General features: G+C 41.9%; 1 protein-coding gene across 1 annotated transcript; it reads left to right on the forward strand.

The window, feature by feature from the left end:
* Nucleotides 1-2,207: 2,207 nt before the first annotated feature.
* Nucleotides 2,208-14,686, forward strand: LOC311143657 (histone acetyltransferase type B catalytic subunit-like). The gene is made up of 11 exons (XM_084179526.1): nt 2,208-2,260; nt 2,903-2,974; nt 3,174-3,249; nt 3,428-3,548; nt 6,845-7,024; nt 7,212-7,333; nt 7,905-8,009; nt 8,462-8,568; nt 11,755-11,906; nt 12,410-12,526; nt 14,127-14,686. Exons 1-11 carry the CDS (start codon nt 2,236-2,238, stop codon nt 14,292-14,294), a joined length of 1,245 nt encoding a protein of 414 aa, XP_084035652.1. The 5' UTR covers nt 2,208-2,235; the 3' UTR covers nt 14,295-14,686.
* The last annotated feature ends 3,210 nt before the right edge of the window (nt 14,687-17,896 follow it).

Consider the following 17,896-nt stretch of genomic DNA (forward strand, 5'->3'; position numbering starts at 1 on the left):
ATTGATTTCTCATAAAACCATCCAATGCTTTTTTTTCTTGCATTAGAACATACTTTATTATCTGCTTTGTGCAGAAGCTTTGTATGATAATGTTCTGTTACCACAGTGATACAAAATGTATAAAGGTTAAAAGAGAAACACAGTCAAACCACAAATGTAAATAGGCTACAACAAATCACATCAAAGTTTATTGGTTGCGTACACAGTTTAGCAGATGTTATAGTCGGTGCAGTGAAATGCTTGTATTACTAGTTCCTAACAGTGCAGTAAAATGTCAAACAAGTACACAAGTAATAAATATCAAAAAACTAGAAACAAGAAATCAAGAATGTCAGAACGAATCCAATTAACAACCCAAATAGCACTGTGTCAGTAATCCAAATGCAATTGTTGTGTATATACACCAAAAATAGTAAGAAGGATATTTACAGCAGTAGATATATTACAGTGAGCTATGTAAAGAATCCAGTATATAAACAGTGTAACAAAATGCAATGTACAGTAGTATATATATTAGAATGAGCTTTGTGAAGAATACAGTATATGAATACATAGTGTGAAAAACAGTATAAAAGAAACGGGAAGTGTCCATTGTTTAATGTCTCTGTAGATGGGACAGCAGCAGTGGCTGTGTGCGTGAGTTTGTGAGTATGGGTGTATGCGTGTGTGTGTGAGTGTATATGTGAGTATAGGAGTCTGATTGTGTGTATGTGTGTGTGTGTGTGTGTGTGTGTGTGTGTGTGTGTGTGTGTGTGTTTGCGAGTCTATCTTTGTCTCTTACTATAGGAGATGGTGTGATGGTTGTTCAACAATCAGATGGCCTGGAGATAGAAGCAGTTTTTCAGTCTTTCAGTCTTTCATCAACGGACACAAACAAGTTACACATTACACATTGCACAAATTCTAGACAAGAGTTCAGAAAAGGCAATTCTGGTTCTACCAGAAATATTTCATAAAGGTTAGAGATCAAGCTGCATGTATTGCCTCCATACTGACACCCTAACACATAGCAAGACAGTAAAAGATGTTGTTGCAGGAAAGGGATAATCTAGTGCTGTCAGAGTAGTAGGTAGGGGTAAAATTATAGTGGCTTAAACATGACCGTGTGGGTCAGTCATTGGTGCTTCTGGAGGACAGAATTGCCATGGCAGGGATGATAGCACAGCATTACCACAGTTCAGCCATGCACTCTCCCCCATAGAGGCCATTTATTTTATTGAGCTATCACTGTACTCTAATCCACCTTTTGAAAGACAATTTTCAAGGTTCAAATGCTTCATTTAAGTCTGGGGTGGACTGTCATAATGGGACATTTAAAGGGTCAATTTCATTTACCACATTTACATTGTAGTCATTTAGCAGACGCTCTGATTTACAATTAGTGAGTGCATACATTTTCATACTGGGAATTGAACCCACAACCCTGGCGTTGCAAACGCCATGCTCTACCAACTGAGCTACACGGGCCTACCATAAAAGAGTGTGCTTCCCACTTGGAGTTCTAAGGCTATTTCGTGACAGTACACTTTATGTTTTTTTCTCTTTATGGGAGTACTATAAAAGGTCAATCACCCGAGGAATTTTGAAATGTTATTTAAACTTTTAGTGTGTGCGAGGAGGTTGGTCTTTTGGAAATCAAATAAATAAGAATAGTTAATAGTTAGTGTTAAATTGTGGGGGGAAATGAAGTTTTATATTTTAAAAGGATTCACATTTTTAGGCTACCTGTAGCCTATGTAAAATAATAATAAGCCATTTAGCAGACGCTTTTATCCAAAGCGACTTACAGTCATGCGTACATACATTATTTTTTTTGTGTATGGGTAGTCCCGGGGATCGAACCCACTACCTTGGCGTTACAAGCGCCGTGCTCTACCAGCTGAGCTACAGAGGACCACAATAAAATAAAATAATAATAATAACAGAATAGAATAGAATATCATAGAATATAATAGCACACCAGCACAGGCACAGCAATAAATCCTCTCGTCAGTAAAATAATAACGGGATACACTTGTACGGAGAAGTGTTTTATTTTTTTTCCATTGATTGGTGATGCGCAATCGTTTGTGGTTAAACTGTAGCATACGCTGGAAGGGTGGTAAAAAAATCGATGGGAGAGCGCTATGATAAAAGAAAGGGATTTCTTCCGCATACAGCAGATGCGGCGGAAACACGTGCGCAAACAGGAAGTTCTCGGCGCGTATTTTCCGCGGGCCTTTGACGAAAACAGAGATGCAGCAGTGTACAGAAATGGCGGGTAAGTAATAGCTACGTAAATAACGGTATATAAATGATTTAAATGGACAAAACCCGTCTTATGGTTTGTATTACAACTTGTATGATAGCTGTGCTTACCTCTTTGAGTTTTCGAGGGCGTGGAATGTTGCTGTCACAGGCAATCCAGTTTGCAAACAAGCTAGCTAGCTAGGTAGCTAACTGTTAGCCATAGCCAGAGGCTCTGGCCCTAGCTAGCCAGCTTGCTGAGTCCGTGTTGATGGTGTGGCTATGAACAAGCTAGCCAGATCCTCAATGTAGAACTGCATCACAGATGGAAGAATGAGCCAGTATCTTTGACTGCATGTTAGCAATAGCTTGTAACTATGGTGTGCAAATGAAACTAGCTATCGACTATGTGTTGTGCTATGCTTCACCATGGTGTGTTTAGTGTTGCTTCAGTAGTTCAGTGTTCAATGCATGTGGATTAGCTAGCTAACTATGCTGCGCCAGTGGCTGACAAGCAAGCAAGCTAGCTAGCTATCTATCTTTGTAAACAAGAATAGGCCTGCTAACTATTGTCTTGCTTTACTGCTAGCTAGCAAACTAACCACCTGGTCTTCAAATCAGAATGGAGAATGATGCCACTGTAGTAGCTAGAAATTATGTTTGTTTTGACCCACAGGGATGAACCCAATGGAGAAGAAATTGGCAGAATATAAGTGTGACACCAACGAAGCAATCAGCTTAAAACTAGGTTTGTTTCATTCATCAACTTATTTAGCTTTGTGTAATCTCTTACTTTTGTTGAGATAAAGTAGCTACTTACACTGAAATGTGTAGTTTGGTAGATGGCGCTTTGAGTGTTTCATATTCATAATGCAATATTTTATATGTTGACTGTCTATTGACAACACCCTCTAACTCAAAGAATTAACAACAACTATTTCTCTCAGTCCGTTTCGCAGAGGATGTGGATGATGAAAGCACAACATTCCATCCAGAGTACAGCCACCAGCTTTATGGTGATGAGTGAGTATCAAACCTGATTCTGCCAATAAGGTCTTTGTGAATCTCATTACACATTACAGTATCTCCATGTGAAGTCTACATCTGTGTGCTGGTTGCATGACCGTAAACAGTTGATAACAGGATTCTGTGAATGCTAACTCATTTATTTATTCACTTTAAATGTATTTTCCCCCTTCAGTGAGGTGGCTTTTGGATACAAAGGCCTTCAGATTCAGCTGTACTACAGTGCTGGGAACCTGAGCACCCTCTTCAAAGTGAAATATTCAGCCAGAGTCACAGAAAAGTTTGACTGTGTGGAGGTAAGAGTTGTTTGAAATTATGCCTTTTGTCACTTATGCGAAGCACAGTAACACTGACTCTGTTACCTAAAAAAATAGATGTCCTGCCAAACTATAGCCATTCAGAGATGGGCCCCATCTCCCCACGTTGTGACTGAGGTTTTCTCGACCACATGACTTGACCAGGGAAAACTTGGTGATGATGGACTACAGTTTTTCCTGTCAGGTGACTAACCACCCTCAGTATCCTTCTAGTGGCTTTTCTTCTGGAACTTGTCCAGTTTCCCAGCCTGCTTTAGTTGGAGGTGAGCCTTTTTTGTGGGTTGCTTTGTGCATGTTTCTGTGGGCCTTCTGGAGTGATCAGAACCTCTGAGTGGTGGTATTATGCAGCAGCTATGTAAGAGACCTCATGTTTTGTCAGACCACTCCCAGTCTATCATAGGCCACATGGGCCATTGGTACTCTAATCCTATCCCTCCCTCCCTAAAGGGAAGGATCTGGGGGTGTTGGCTTAGCCATTGATTTGAGTGGCTCTGTGATAATCTGCAGGAAATGGAATATGTCCTGCTGGGGTATGTTTCCCAAACGTGTGTTTTATCAGGAGGGAGATCACTGAAGAACGGTCCCTAGAATGAACAAACTACAGTTCTGAACTTCTGCCAAAGTTTTCCCGGTCATCAGCTATTCTGTATGGTGCTTTCAATTGAAAGCGATCCAAATGAAGTAATGGCCAGTAACCCTTCACTGGCTTTACACATAGCATTGACGTAATTGCTCCAGTAACATTGTATTAACATGTTGTTACATTGTAATTTGTCATTGTATGGAGTTCAATGATTTTCATTATTCCACAATATCAAGAAGACAATGTTGTTAACGTGTTACCAGAATATAATTACAGCAGTTCTACATTTCTGGGTGTAACGTTAGTACGATAGACTGAATGTTAAGTGTTCCACTAAAATTGTCAGAATGGGAATAAATTGCTTAATTGAGTGTGAAGTGCGTTGACAGTAGTAACATTTTTTTAATTTTTTTAGCAAAGGCAGCGGCAATATCCTATTTTTAGAGACGGAGCAGTTATCAGTGCAAAATGTTTTTCTTATGGATAATAGTTTTCTTAGTTCAGTATTTCCAAAACTGTCTATACTGTTCCAAATAACAAACAGTACTCGGATGTAAAAGCAAGGCAAAATCATTTCTGATGATGACGGCCAGGCCAGCGTTGACCCACGAGTGTCCACCTCGTTAAGGGTTTAGTGCAGCTGGTGTGAGGTAGAGAGTTAGGGAGCAGCAGAGTTCAGGCTGCATCTGAAGTGTTTGTCTGTGAGTGTGTGCTCACTGTGGCTGGGTGTAGTGCAGCTGGTGAGAGTTGGAGAGGATGAGGACAGGAGCTGTGGGACAGAGTTCAACATGCAGCTGCTACTCAAATGGAAGACTTGTCAGAGATCACCTTAACCCTAAACCAGCCAAATGCTATAATGATGGACTCCACACAGTCGAACATCATTTTTGTTCTCAGTCATTGTTTCATACCGGGCATCACTAGTGAAAATCTGGGGGGGGGAAATCAGTTGGTGTCTATATTAGCCTAGATGTAAAATGTATAGATAACACCTACAAATGTCTGGTTAGGATTTTGATTGAGGCTGAAACCATAGCCACTGGCAATCTTTTGAATAAAAAAATAAAAACATTTCCAACTAAAGAGAATGTTAGATCTACAACTTTGCTCAAGCTCCTCTCTAATTAAGCAGAAAGTGATAACAGAACTTTATTTTAAAGTTAGACAGTTAGCAAAATAGCACACTTGGGCTAAATAGATAGTGCCCTTCTGGGCCCTGAGAGTGATCTAATTTAATGTATTTGCAGTTTAGCGACACGTATAAAGATTGTGAAAGATAATGTGATCTGATTTTAGTGTTCTTTATCAGCCTTTTTTACCTCCAAAACATTTAGACTACTCTAAATAAGATGTGTACACATGATCAATTATATCCCGAAGATAAAAGGCATTCAGATTAAACAAAATGTTCTAAAGATGCATTTTTACATCAAATCTATACCGAACTAGGATTGTGCAATTTTAATGTCTAGTATATAGGAGAGTGCCTTGGACAATATGACTTGTTTGTCCATGGCCTTTTATTTCAGCTCCTTATTCCTCAAATGCAGTTGAACAATTACAATGGTGAAGTGGCATTCAGCTGCAGGTGCATTACTTCCAGTTGGATATTAGCTGATGTCTGAAAGGAGAGGAATTAGCAGTGTGTTCTATTAGCCTTTTGTAGTGCATTTTGTTCAGGCCTTCTTCATTTCCCTGTTTTCAATGGCGAGCAACAAGGGTCTCTGTACAGAACTAATTCCCATCACGCATGTAAATGGTGTGAAAGGGCTGCTTAGCAAGTTAATACAAAGTGTTCTCATGTCAATCCTTGTGGAAATGGATACAATGCAAACATCACAGCTGAACCAACCACACATTCTAGTGAGTAAAAAGTCTGGGGGGGGGGGGGCCTTTGTCCGCCTCGCTCTTTGAAACGTGGGGGCAAATTCATTTGATTGAGTTCACTTGCCAGGATTAGAGGAAAGGCCTCTATTATGGATGCCCAGGGTTTGTTAAGTTGAGATCAATTCATTACATTTTATTGCCCAGTGAGAAGCAGAAATACGTTATTGTGGGGACTTCATAAAATATTCATGGTTTAACATAAGTAGTAAATTTATTCAATTAAGTGCTCTATCACCAAGGGGTTGGGGGTGGGTGCTTGTCTCCACTCAGCTGACAGTCTTAATTGCCTAATGGTTCTCCTTTTTGTGGCACAAAAATATGTATTCTTTCACTAATTCCTCGTGTTCTCTGTCAATCAGGGCTGGAGCATAGCCTAATTACAGAACAATAGGATCTTTTTTTTTTTTTTTTGGTCTTAGTGATTACATATGGAAAATAGAAAAATTTCCACAGTTTTCCATATTACTGTATTGTCTATAGTATAGTTGGTAAAACATTTTTTTAAATAAAGACCGTGGCCATTTTTTATCGATATTATGAAACCATATCAAAGAACAAACACATTGTACTCAGGGGAAACGACTGTTAAAGACCTAGGCTACATTTTTAAGAAATAGGGTTATTTCAAATGTATGTTGGAAGGTGATACGTTTTTACTGGGGAGGGCATTTGCAATCTTATCTTGCTGGTAATCAAACGTAACAGAAATGGAACAATGCATATAAATACAAGGCTACTTTTCCATATACAAGATGCTGTCAGTTTGTTTCATGTTCTAGTAAACCCTCTTCTTTCCTACCTACAGCCTGATGATGTTGAAGGGAAGATCCGGGAGATCATCCCCGCTGGGTTCAGCTGCAACACGGACGACTTCATCTCATTGTTGGAGAAGGAGACCAACTTCAAACCCTTCGGCACCCTGCTTCACACATACCATGTCCACAATGTGGAGGAGGGAGAAGACTTTACCTACCAGATTTACAAGGTTCACATGCTTGTCCTTGCTCCTACAGTATACAAAAACATTAGATTGTAATATAGGCCTACAAATATTAGTGCTTTCCATGCCTACTGTATGATTTGCAGATTATTTCAGTATAAGAGAGAGTGCTCTGCTTATTTATCATGACTTTGATTGTCCTCAGACCTTCTCCATGTGTTGTGTTCCCTAGGTGGACGTGTCGTGCCCGGGATTCCGAGACTACCACGGGCGCCTGCAGACCTTCCTCATGTGGTTCATTGAGACAGCCAGCTTCATCGACGTGGACGACGATCGTTGGGACTTCTTTCTCGTGTGAGTGTCTGACCTCCTTAGCCAACGTCGCTCTCCCCGAACCCTTCATTGTCTCATTGAGAAACAATGGGCTCCTTTGAGGCGCTCCCCACCAATTATCCGGCCAGTTTGATTATATTTTCCCTGGCTATTCGAGAATTGTTGATCTGGCAAGAGTCGCCTTTGTGTTCAAACCCCTTTGTAAAAAAAAAAAAAAAAAAATGTTTAGGGCAAGAGCTGAATTGAACGCTGTTGTCTTTTGAAACACTGAATGACATCTCAAACAGTTAAAAGAGCCTCTGCCAGTGTTTTCTTTAGCCTACCACCTATTAAGAGTGACAATGGGCAAATGGACTGAAGTGATGTGGAGAGCCTCAATCCCCCCTCTAGCCCCTTCTCCTCCTCTAAGTTGCAGTCCTCCAATTAAGTGCATAATATATTCCGGTTGTAGCAGGTGTACGGATCGGGACGGCCTGGCTGCTCCAGCATGCTGACACTGAAAAGGGGCACCCGGAGAATGGAGAGGAGAAAATGGACGCGGCCTGAGAGTGTGCCTGTAATTGACCTGCTTCTCTTTGTGTTTTATCTGCAGATTTGAGAAGTACAATAAGGATGGGGAGACTCTCTTCGCAACTGTTGGCTACATGACAGTTTATAATTACTATGTGTATCCAGACAAAACCCGACCACGTGTAAGGTAATTGCGAGGGGAGCACGTGTCTTCCCATTCTTTTGTACCAAAAAGCAGAGGAAAATTATACATTTCTGTCTCCTTTGTACTACAAAAATCCCAAATTACTGGCTTATGTATCCAACCAAATGATCAGTGTCTTGGGGGGGGGGGAGCTTTTGGCTATAAATAAGGATTTTGTTTGATGTATTGATGGACACGATAACAATTTGTTACGTTTCTTATAATGAAGTGAAAAATTGCTCCCTCAATTTTCGATCAATTAGTACATTATTCCATTCTGTCAAGTGTTCTTTTTTTCATTCAGTCTTAACATTGAAACATGATCAATCGTGTTTACAAGGTTTCCCTATGTATGTGATGTGAAAGAGGGATAGGTTTGAGAGGTCTGGCAAAGAGGTCAGTGAGGCTGTTCTTTCATGTCTTTGGGTATGTTGGCCTGGTGTCCTTCTGAACAGCCAAATGCTGATCCTTCCGCCGTTCCAAGGAGAGGGTCATGGAGCCCAGCTGCTGGAGGCAGTACACATGTTCTACTGCAATCTGCACAAAGTACAGGACATTACAGGTGTGTGTTAAACTAATTTTGTGTTACTTACATTATCTTATGATATTTGGGGAGGAGGCTATGACTGTGCTAGAGTTTCACACATACAATTACAAGTATTTACATAATTAAATACAAAGCAGTTACACACCAATATACTGAACAAAAATATAAACAATTTCAAAGATTTTACTGAGTTACAGTTCATGAGGAAATTACTCAATTGAAATAAATTCATTAGGCCCTAACCTATGGATTTCACATGACTGGGAATGCCCCCCCCCCCCCCCCAAAAAGGGCCTCAGGATCTCGTCACGGTATTTCTGTGCATTGAAATTGCGATCGTTAAAATGCAATTGTGTTCGTTGTCCGTAGCTTATGCCTGCCCATACCATAACCCCACTACCACCATGTGGCACTCTGTTCATAACGTTGACATCAGCAAACCGCTCGCCCACATGACGCCTTACACGTGGTCTGCGGTTGTGAGGCTGGTTGAACGTACTGCCGTATTCTCTAAAATGACATTTGGAAGTGGCTTATGGTAGAGAAATGAACATTAAATTATCTGGCAACCGCTCTGGTGGACATTCCTACAGTCAGCATGCCAATTGCATGCTCCCTCAAAACTTGAGACATCTGTGGCATTGTGTTGTGACACAACTGCACATTTTAGTGGCCTTTTATTGTCCCCAGCACAAGGTGCACCTGTGTAATGATCATGCTGTTTAATCAGCATGTTGATATGCCACATCTGTCAGGTGGATGGATTATTATGTTGAGTTTTTATATTTTTGTTCAGTGTAATTGCTTTGCATGGGGAAATGAAATTAGTAACAGAAGCATCTCAGCTCCCCTGTCCAGAGGAGCACCCTGATTTTTCTTGTCTATTTTCCCCACTACTTTAAATCTGGTCTTTGAATGGGGATATGGAGGGACAACTCCTGCTAGAAGGAGGTCTTATTCCATGTGGCTTTAAATCCTCTCTTGCTCTGGACTGAATTCTTTCAAAATCCTCAGTGGAAGCTGGATATATGTACATTTGAACAGGTTTAGCAGAACTGGGCTTGTCACATGCAGCCACAATCGTTGTCTGACAATGGCGTAATTATTTGACTGTCAGTGGGACTTGAATATAAGCCCTTATTAAAAACTGTAGCCTTGGATGTGTTGGGGGGTGGTAATGTGAACAGTTTGAAAAACGTATATATTGAGTATAGCTAACATAAATTTGATGTAATTTTATGTGATATACACTGAACAGAAATATAAATGCAACATGTAAAGTGTGGTGTGTGTACAGTGCATTCGGTCAGACCCCACATTTTGTTACATTACAGCCTTTTTCTTTTCTTTATACATATTTTTGTAATGTTTACTTTTTAATTTATTTTATTGTATTTTACCCCCCTTTTTTCTCCCCAATTTCGATCTTGTCTCATCGCTGCAACTCCCCAACGGGCTCGGGAGAGGTGAAGGTGGAGTCATGACCCACCTAACCGCACTCCTTATCACCCACCAGCTTAAATCTGAAGCCAGCCGCACCAATGTGTCGGAGGAAACACTGTTCAACTGGTGACCGTGGTCTGCCTGCAGACACCCGGCCCGCCACAAGGAGTCGCTAGAGCGCGATGAGCCAAGTAAAGGCCCCCGGCCAAACCCTCTCCTAACCCGGACCAATTGTGCGCCATCCTATGGGACTCCCGGCCACGGCCGGTTGTGGCACAGCCCGGGAATTAACCCAGGTCTGCGATGCAGTGCCTTAGACCGATGCGCCACTCAGGAGGCCCAATTACAGCCTTATTCTAAAATATATTACATTGTTATTTTCTCATCAATCTACACACAATACCCCATAATGACGAAGCAAAAACAGGTTTTTAGAATTTGAAATTTTATAATAAAATAACTGAAATATCACATTTACATAAGTATTCAGACCCTTTACTCAGTACTTTGAAGCTCCTTTGGCAGCGATTACTCCCTTGAGTCTTCACTCCTACGTTGTCTTGGCTGTGTGCCTAGGGTCGTTGTCCTGTTGGAAGGTGAACCTTTGCCCCAGGTCCTGAGCACTCTGGAGCAGGTTTTCATCAAGGATCTCTCTGTACTTTGCTCCGTTCATCTTTCCCTCGATCCTGACTAGTCTCCCAGTCCCTGCCGCTGAAAAACATTCCCACTGCATGATGCTGCCACCCCCATGCTTCACCATAGCGATGGTGCCAGGTTTCCTCCAGACGTGACTCTTGGCATTCAGGCCAAGAGTTCAGTCTTGGTTTCATCAGATCAGAGAATCTTGTTTCTCATGGTCTGAGAGTCCTTTAGCTGCCTTTTGGCAAACTCCAAGTGGGCTGTCATGTGCCTTCTACTGAGGAGTGGCTTCCGAATGGCCACTCTACCATAAAGGCCTGATTTGGTGGAGTGCTGAAGAGGTGGTTGTCCTTCTGGAAGATTCTCCCATCTCCACAGAGGAACTCTGGAGCTCTGACAGAGTGACTATCGGGTTCTTGGTCACCTCCTTGACCAAGGCCCTTCTCCCCCAATTGCTCAAATTGACCGGGCGGCCAGCTCTAGGAAGAGTCTTGGTGGTTCCAAACTTCTTCCATTTAAGAATGATGGAGGCCACTGTGTTCTTGGGGACCTTCAATGCTGCAGAAATGTTTTGGTACCCTTTCCCAGATCTGTGCCTCGACACAATCATGTCTTGGAGCTCTACGGACAATTCCTTCGACCTCATGGCTTGGTTTTTGCTCTGACATGCACTGTCAACTGTGGGACCTTATATAGACAGGTGTGTGTGCCTTTCCAAATCATGTCCAACCAGTTGAATTTACCACAGGTGGACTCCAATCAAGTTGTAGCAACAACTCAAGGATGGTCAATGGAAACAGGATGCACCTGAGCTCAATTTCAAGTCGCATAGCAATGGGTCTGAATATATTTATGTAAAAAAGGTATTTCTGATTTATTTTTAATAAATTGGGCAACATTTCTAAACCTGTTTTTCGCTTTCTCATTATGGGGTATTGCGTGTAGATTGAGGAAAATGTGTAACTTAATCCATTTTAGAATAAGGCTGTAATGTAACAAAATGTGGAAAAAGTAAAGGGGTCTGAATACTTTCAGAATGCACTGTATATAAGTGTGTATGTTAAATGGAATCCCAAGCTTGTGTTTAATTATCGTCTTGTTTTCTGATATTCTTTTCAGCTGAAGACCCCTCAGAGAACTATGTGAAGCTGAGAGACTACGTTCTGGTCAAGCTTTGCCAAACACTGCCATCATTCTCCACAGACAAGCTTCCCTTGGGCTTCAGTGACGACATGGCCACAGAGGCCAGGGAGAAATTTAAGATTAACAAGGTCAACAGCAACTTCATCTATAGAGCCCAGAGGAGGATACGTTTGATTACTGCACTTTCTGAGGATATGAAGGCTTTTTTTGCTTTCACAAAACCATTAATGGACAAATTCACTCATTAACCCATGGCTCTCTAGTCCTAGAGGGGAAAATGTACTATTTCATCTAAAGCGGTGGGCACTCACTTCAAAAGTGGCCCCTGCTTGATTTCTCTTACTGCACTTAGTCCCAACTATATCATTAGTTTCCTTTGTCCCCCTTGCATGTAGATGATTATCACAGCTTGGTACCCATGGTGTGGAGAGACAAAATGCTTGTTTCTTACTCTGCCTCGGCTCTTGCATGAAGCTCCAGGCACTTTAGTATTGTACCAGGAGGTCCTGAATAGCTCAACCAAACCTAAAGCTAACTAAGGAATGGCTCAATCTTTTCTAGATGATTATGTAGACCGACTGTACAGTTTCTTAAAGGCACTAATGGCCCTGTCCTGTTTTTGCCCCTACAGAAACACGCAAGACGAGTGTACGAAATCCTGCGTCTGAGGGTGACGGACATGAGCGATGAGACAAAAGCAAGAGATTACCGTCTGGAAGTCAAAAAGAGGCTATTTGCCCCTACCAAGGTATGTTTATAAGAGTGGACCGCAGCTTCTCCAGTGAAATGCATTCCCCCATCCTCCTGCAGTGTCCGCCTTGTGCTCTAGTTTCTATTCCAATGGAATTAGCAGGTTGTCTGTACAGTGTAATGCTCATGGCTGTGTATTTCCCTATGGACTTCATCAGTGGTTAATGGCTGTTAGTCGCACTATTTAACCAGGATCAATCAAGTTCATTTGATAATTGATTATACAGCGCTTCTCCAAGTGCTTAGTGTTTGGCAACTTATGACTTTACATACATGGTTTGGAAAGGGCAGAGAACAAGGCCAAGAAGATGACGTGCACTTTATTTGCTTAGAGCTGCTTCGGCTGTGTTTAGACAGGCAGCCCACTTTTGATATGTTTTTACCTAATTGGTCTTTTAACCAATCAGATCAGCTTTGTAAAAGAACTGATGTGAAAAGTTCTGTGATTGGTCAAAAGACTAATTAGTGGGAAAAGATCAGAATTGGGCTGCCTGTCTAGGTGTAGCCGCCTTGTTACTTATGTTGCATGACTTTATCCAGAATCAGGAGAGCGATTATTCCCCAGTTGCAGGAAAATGTCTGGAGCACGGCAGGCGTCCATTGTAGTGTTATCCCAGGATTCAGTTTCATTATTCAGGATTTGCATGTCATTGAAGAGGGTTGAGTAATTTAGGTGGGAGTAGGTTGCTAACAGCACACATTCAAGCAGTTAGTTAGAGAAGCTGCTTGCCAAATGGCACACGTTTCATATCGGTACTGTTACTGTGCTTTTGAAATCTGATTAAACAAACTGTAACTCATTTTGTATTTACAGGATAACATTGATTTACATATTATGCATGTTCCATGACATGTTGAGTGTCTTATTGAAACCCAGCAAAGCAACCATTTAGAGGATTGCTGTCAGCAGTGTAACCACACATCTTAGGAAAAAGGCCAATATCTGAGGAGGAAGAAAGTTTGTGGTGAAAAAGGAAGTAGAAATTCCTTGGTAGACTGTCTGTGGAGTGGAGGAGAGATCTGGTGACCAGATGCAGCAGGCTGTTTCTTTTTCCTGGGGAGGTTTGGTTTGTAGCTAGCTGAATGGCAGAGCCCATCTCATTGGATGTGCGGAGGATTACATGTTTCTGCTCACTTCTGGCTTCTCTTACCCCCATTCCCCAGAGAGAGAGAGAGAGAGAGAGTGTGTGTGTACACAACAAGCTTTTTTGCAATGTCCCCAAAATACATGAGTGAGGAATCTTGGTCCATGTCCAGAAGCTTTCAGCACTCATGCTGGCTCAATTACAGAATCCTTTGCCTCCTTTCCCTCCTCCCCTCTGACTATTTGGGTTTAATACACTGAGATGTGGTCAGGTCTGAAAAATGAGGACCCACAGGAGGAACAATACCCAATATTAACTTGCTCTTGTCAGTTAAATGTGCATTATGTAAGATTCGCTGCTGCTAACTGCCATCAAACTTCTAAAATACATCCCTCTTAACAGATGCATTTGCATAATACCATACAGCATTCAAAGTCTTGGGGGGGAAACTAGCTAATGGATTTCACACAAACGCAGTGCATTAACTAGTGGATGTGTTTATTGCGTACTTAGAAGAACCAGCGGGAGATGACCAAGATGATGAAGTGTCTGCGGCCAGAAGAGCTGGCATCCCACATCAGTCAGATGGACACGGCGCTGCAACAGGAGGAGCTGGAGAAGAGCTACCAGGAAGTGCTGGCTGAGTACAGGAGAGTCATCGAGAGGCTAGCACAGGCCTGATCCAGGGGGCCTAATGACGGCCCTGCCTACTCACTGTAACACAGCCCCCACCCTGGCCCCCTCTCCTACCCTTCCTCCTCCTTCCCACTGGTGGTCCTAGATGTACAGTAGAGCTGGAGCTGCGCGGTGCAGCTGGCTGGCTGCCTGGGGAAGTCCCACTCTGTGTCCCATGTGTGTAATCACGCTGTGTGAGATTTAGTGATTGGCAATCATTCACAGGTGATAGGAACACCATCCGTACGGTCTGGCTGGGCAGAACATGCCTTCTTTTCATATAGAGAATAAGGGATTTTTTTTTTTTTTTTTCAATATCTGTCTAGCTTTTTCCTGAAGACATGTTGGTTTTGAAGCACTTCATACTGAAATAAATGTTTTTTTGTACATTGATCAAACTGGGTTGTGCTCTTTATTGATGCTATTCTAAAGTGTAATTTCAGATTCACATGTTCTATTGTTATTGGGGCAATGTATTACGTGCAATAATTATTGCTCTGTGATCATTGTCCCGGTAGCTACTGTTGTACTGTTACAATAAACATTTGTTAAACTACAGTATTAAACTTAATGCCTTCCTACTGTTAACTGTGTGCCGATTTACCAGATAAATTGTACTTTGAAGCACAGTGTGGATTTCAACTGGACTGAATATGCATTTATGCAATATCAGTTAGTCTAATCAATTTACAGATGTAATTTTGTTCAGGCACCCTCTTGTGGCAAATGCAACTTCTGATTGCCCTTTATGCTGAGTGTTGGTCTAATGAGCATTATGGTTTTCAATTTAAAACCTCTGCATTGCCCACTTGTCCAAAGCACTGTGATGAATAGCCATCTATGCATGCTTTCGCACATTGTCGCTAAATCAAGGTCTCCAGGTTAATTTTCATTTTTTCCTCCGCTTCAGTTCTAACAAGTAAAACCTCTGAATACTTGACCAGCTCTGATTTAGATTGAGTCCACTCATGGCCACCAGGGGTGTCATTTCACTATTGGGGACCAGAGCATGTATTTTCCTGTAATGATGTGAATATACACAGTGTACAAAGTATTAAGAACACCTTCCTAGCATGGACTCTACAAGGTGTCAAGTGTTCCACAGGGATACTGGCCCATGTTGACTCCAATGCTTCCCATAGTTGTCAAGTTGGCTGGATGTCCTTTGGGTGGTGGACCATTCTTGATACACACGGGAAACTATAGTGTGTGAAAAACCCAGCAGCGTTGCAGTTCTTGACACAAACCGATGCGCCTGGCACCTACTTCCATACCCTGTTCAAAGGCCCTTAAATCTATTTTCTTGCCCATTCACCCTCTGAATGGCACACATACACAGTCCATGTCTCAAGGCTTAAACATCCTTTAACCTGTCTCCTCCCCTTCATCTACACTGATTGAAGTGGATTTAACAAGTGACAATAAGGGATCGTAGCTTTCACCTGGTCAGTCTCATGGAAAGAGCAAGTGTTTGTAATGTTTTGTATAATCAGTGTATAGCTACAGTAGACGCTGAACTGATGGGTGAGAGATTAGCTTTTGGGCTTCATTGTATTGGGAATAGTGGTTGCTGTCATCTGAGTTCTGACTTAGTGTTGGGGCTGGGCGGAATAGGGCTCAGTGCTGTTGGACAGTGTACAGGCCTCAGTGATGTTGTCAGTGAGGGGCTGTGGGACTGGGACCCCGTGCCCCCCTCCAGACCACACAGTGATGTTTATAGAAGCAGCCCAATTACTCCCCTAGAGCTCTGCCATGCTAATCAGGGGGAGCCCTCAGTCCCCCCAGTGCACCTGTATAGGGCGGTGACGGTTATGGAATTTTGGATGACAGTTATTGGTCAGCTAAATGACCGCGGTCACCATTAATCTAAGACATTTTGGGTTTTGATTGTAGTTACACTTTAATTCAACTGTGCAGGCACCTAGCAGTGTTGTTTGGTTAGCAGTGTCTCTGTAGCACACATGAGATGGAGTTTGAAAAACAAATGGCCACTGGATTGATGCAAATAATCATGATATCATTCTGCCAGGTAGGCATAAGCTACTTTGTAGTTAACATTTAATTAAGGAGGTTCTTGGGAAAGCCTTTCCATCTACCAGAAGACATTAGGCCTTTCATTAGCATCACTATATTGTTCCTGTTCCTTAGATATTATGAGGCATGTCTTACCTTGTTTCAAATTAGCCTATAGCCAAAAATCCCAGCATAGAAACATGGAGGCAATTATTTTATAAAGACTTCCTCAAATGCGCTCTGCTGTTCTATTGGTTTTCAACTTTATTTCATTGTCTAGCAGGCAAAGGCATTATCCTAGTAATATTAGCAACCCATGATAGTCGTTGCATTTTAAGATCTCACCTTTTTCTACATTTGTAACTGATATTTCCATCTTTGTGGTGCGCATTTTAGAATGGTGTTTTCCAGCGAAATTGCATTTTGGAACATTTGCGTGTAGGCCTACCACTGTGTGCCGATTGCTGCGCTTAAAATGTGAAGAAATAATAGTTTATCAACATTTTAAGCTAAGCCTTCTGCTCTGTGCCATCAGTGTTATTCATTGATAAGTCCGTGGCATGTATCTCCACTCCACTACTTTTATAGGCCTATGCATCGTGGGCAGTGGTGACCCCCACCTGTTTAGTGGCCCCACCTTATTGTTGTTGCCTGTTTTGCCTGTTATTTTGGCATTAATATGTCACATATCAGTTTGCAAACAATGTAAAAAATAAACAAATCTTTGAGTTAATAAAGCCGCATACAAACATGGTCTCTTTTATGCTTTCTTGAGTAAGGCAGCTCCAAAATGCAGGTGTTTCAGCCTAGCTTAGTGCTTTCTGTGGTGGTGGGGCAGCCAGCGGAAAATACGGAGCGTAGGGGTTGGCAATGTTCTCTAGTTGCGCCGTGATTGGCTCAGTGTTCTGTCACTCATGGGGACACTACGTCACCGCAAAATGTATAGGGAGAGCTCGAAAATTCAAGCCCCCTTGGGTGCTGCCATAGAGTTACATTAGAAGTGCCCATCCAAGAAGGCTGAAGGTCATTGGCCACAGATAAAATGATGTCAAATCACGTTATATCTACCGTAGCTTTGATTGGACTGATCATGTCAACATCATACTTTCAAAATCTTAGCTAGCAAGCTAGACAAGCAGTCATCATCACGTCGAAAATCTACTGGAAAATCCTTTTCAATCCTTGTCATATGAAGAGAAATTATAGATAAAACGTATCGGTGCTCATCGGCCATTGGACATAAACATTACACAACAAGTTGGAAATCGCAAATTCAACAAGGAGTGGTTTGGAAGGAATCAATGGTTAACTGCAAGTATTGCAGAGCAATCACTATTTTGCTTCCCCTGCTATTCGGTGGATAGGGTGTGTTGTCCAAGTCTGGGTTTAAGGGTCTCTTTTCAAAGCTTAAAAGGATAAACATTCAACAATGCTGTCAACCCAGCATGACTTCTCCCGTCGTTCAAAACAACTGGAAACTCAGAACTGGGAAATCTCAGACTTCAGTGAGTTCAAGACAATTGGGAAGTCGGAAAAAAACTAGCTCCGACTGGGAAAATACGTTTTGAATGATCATCCAACTCAGAATTCTAAGT

This window comes from Coregonus lavaretus, assembly GCF_964263955.1.
Source record: "Coregonus lavaretus genome assembly, chromosome: 16".
In the NCBI taxonomy this organism is placed as follows: Eukaryota; Metazoa; Chordata; class Actinopteri; order Salmoniformes; family Salmonidae; genus Coregonus; species Coregonus lavaretus.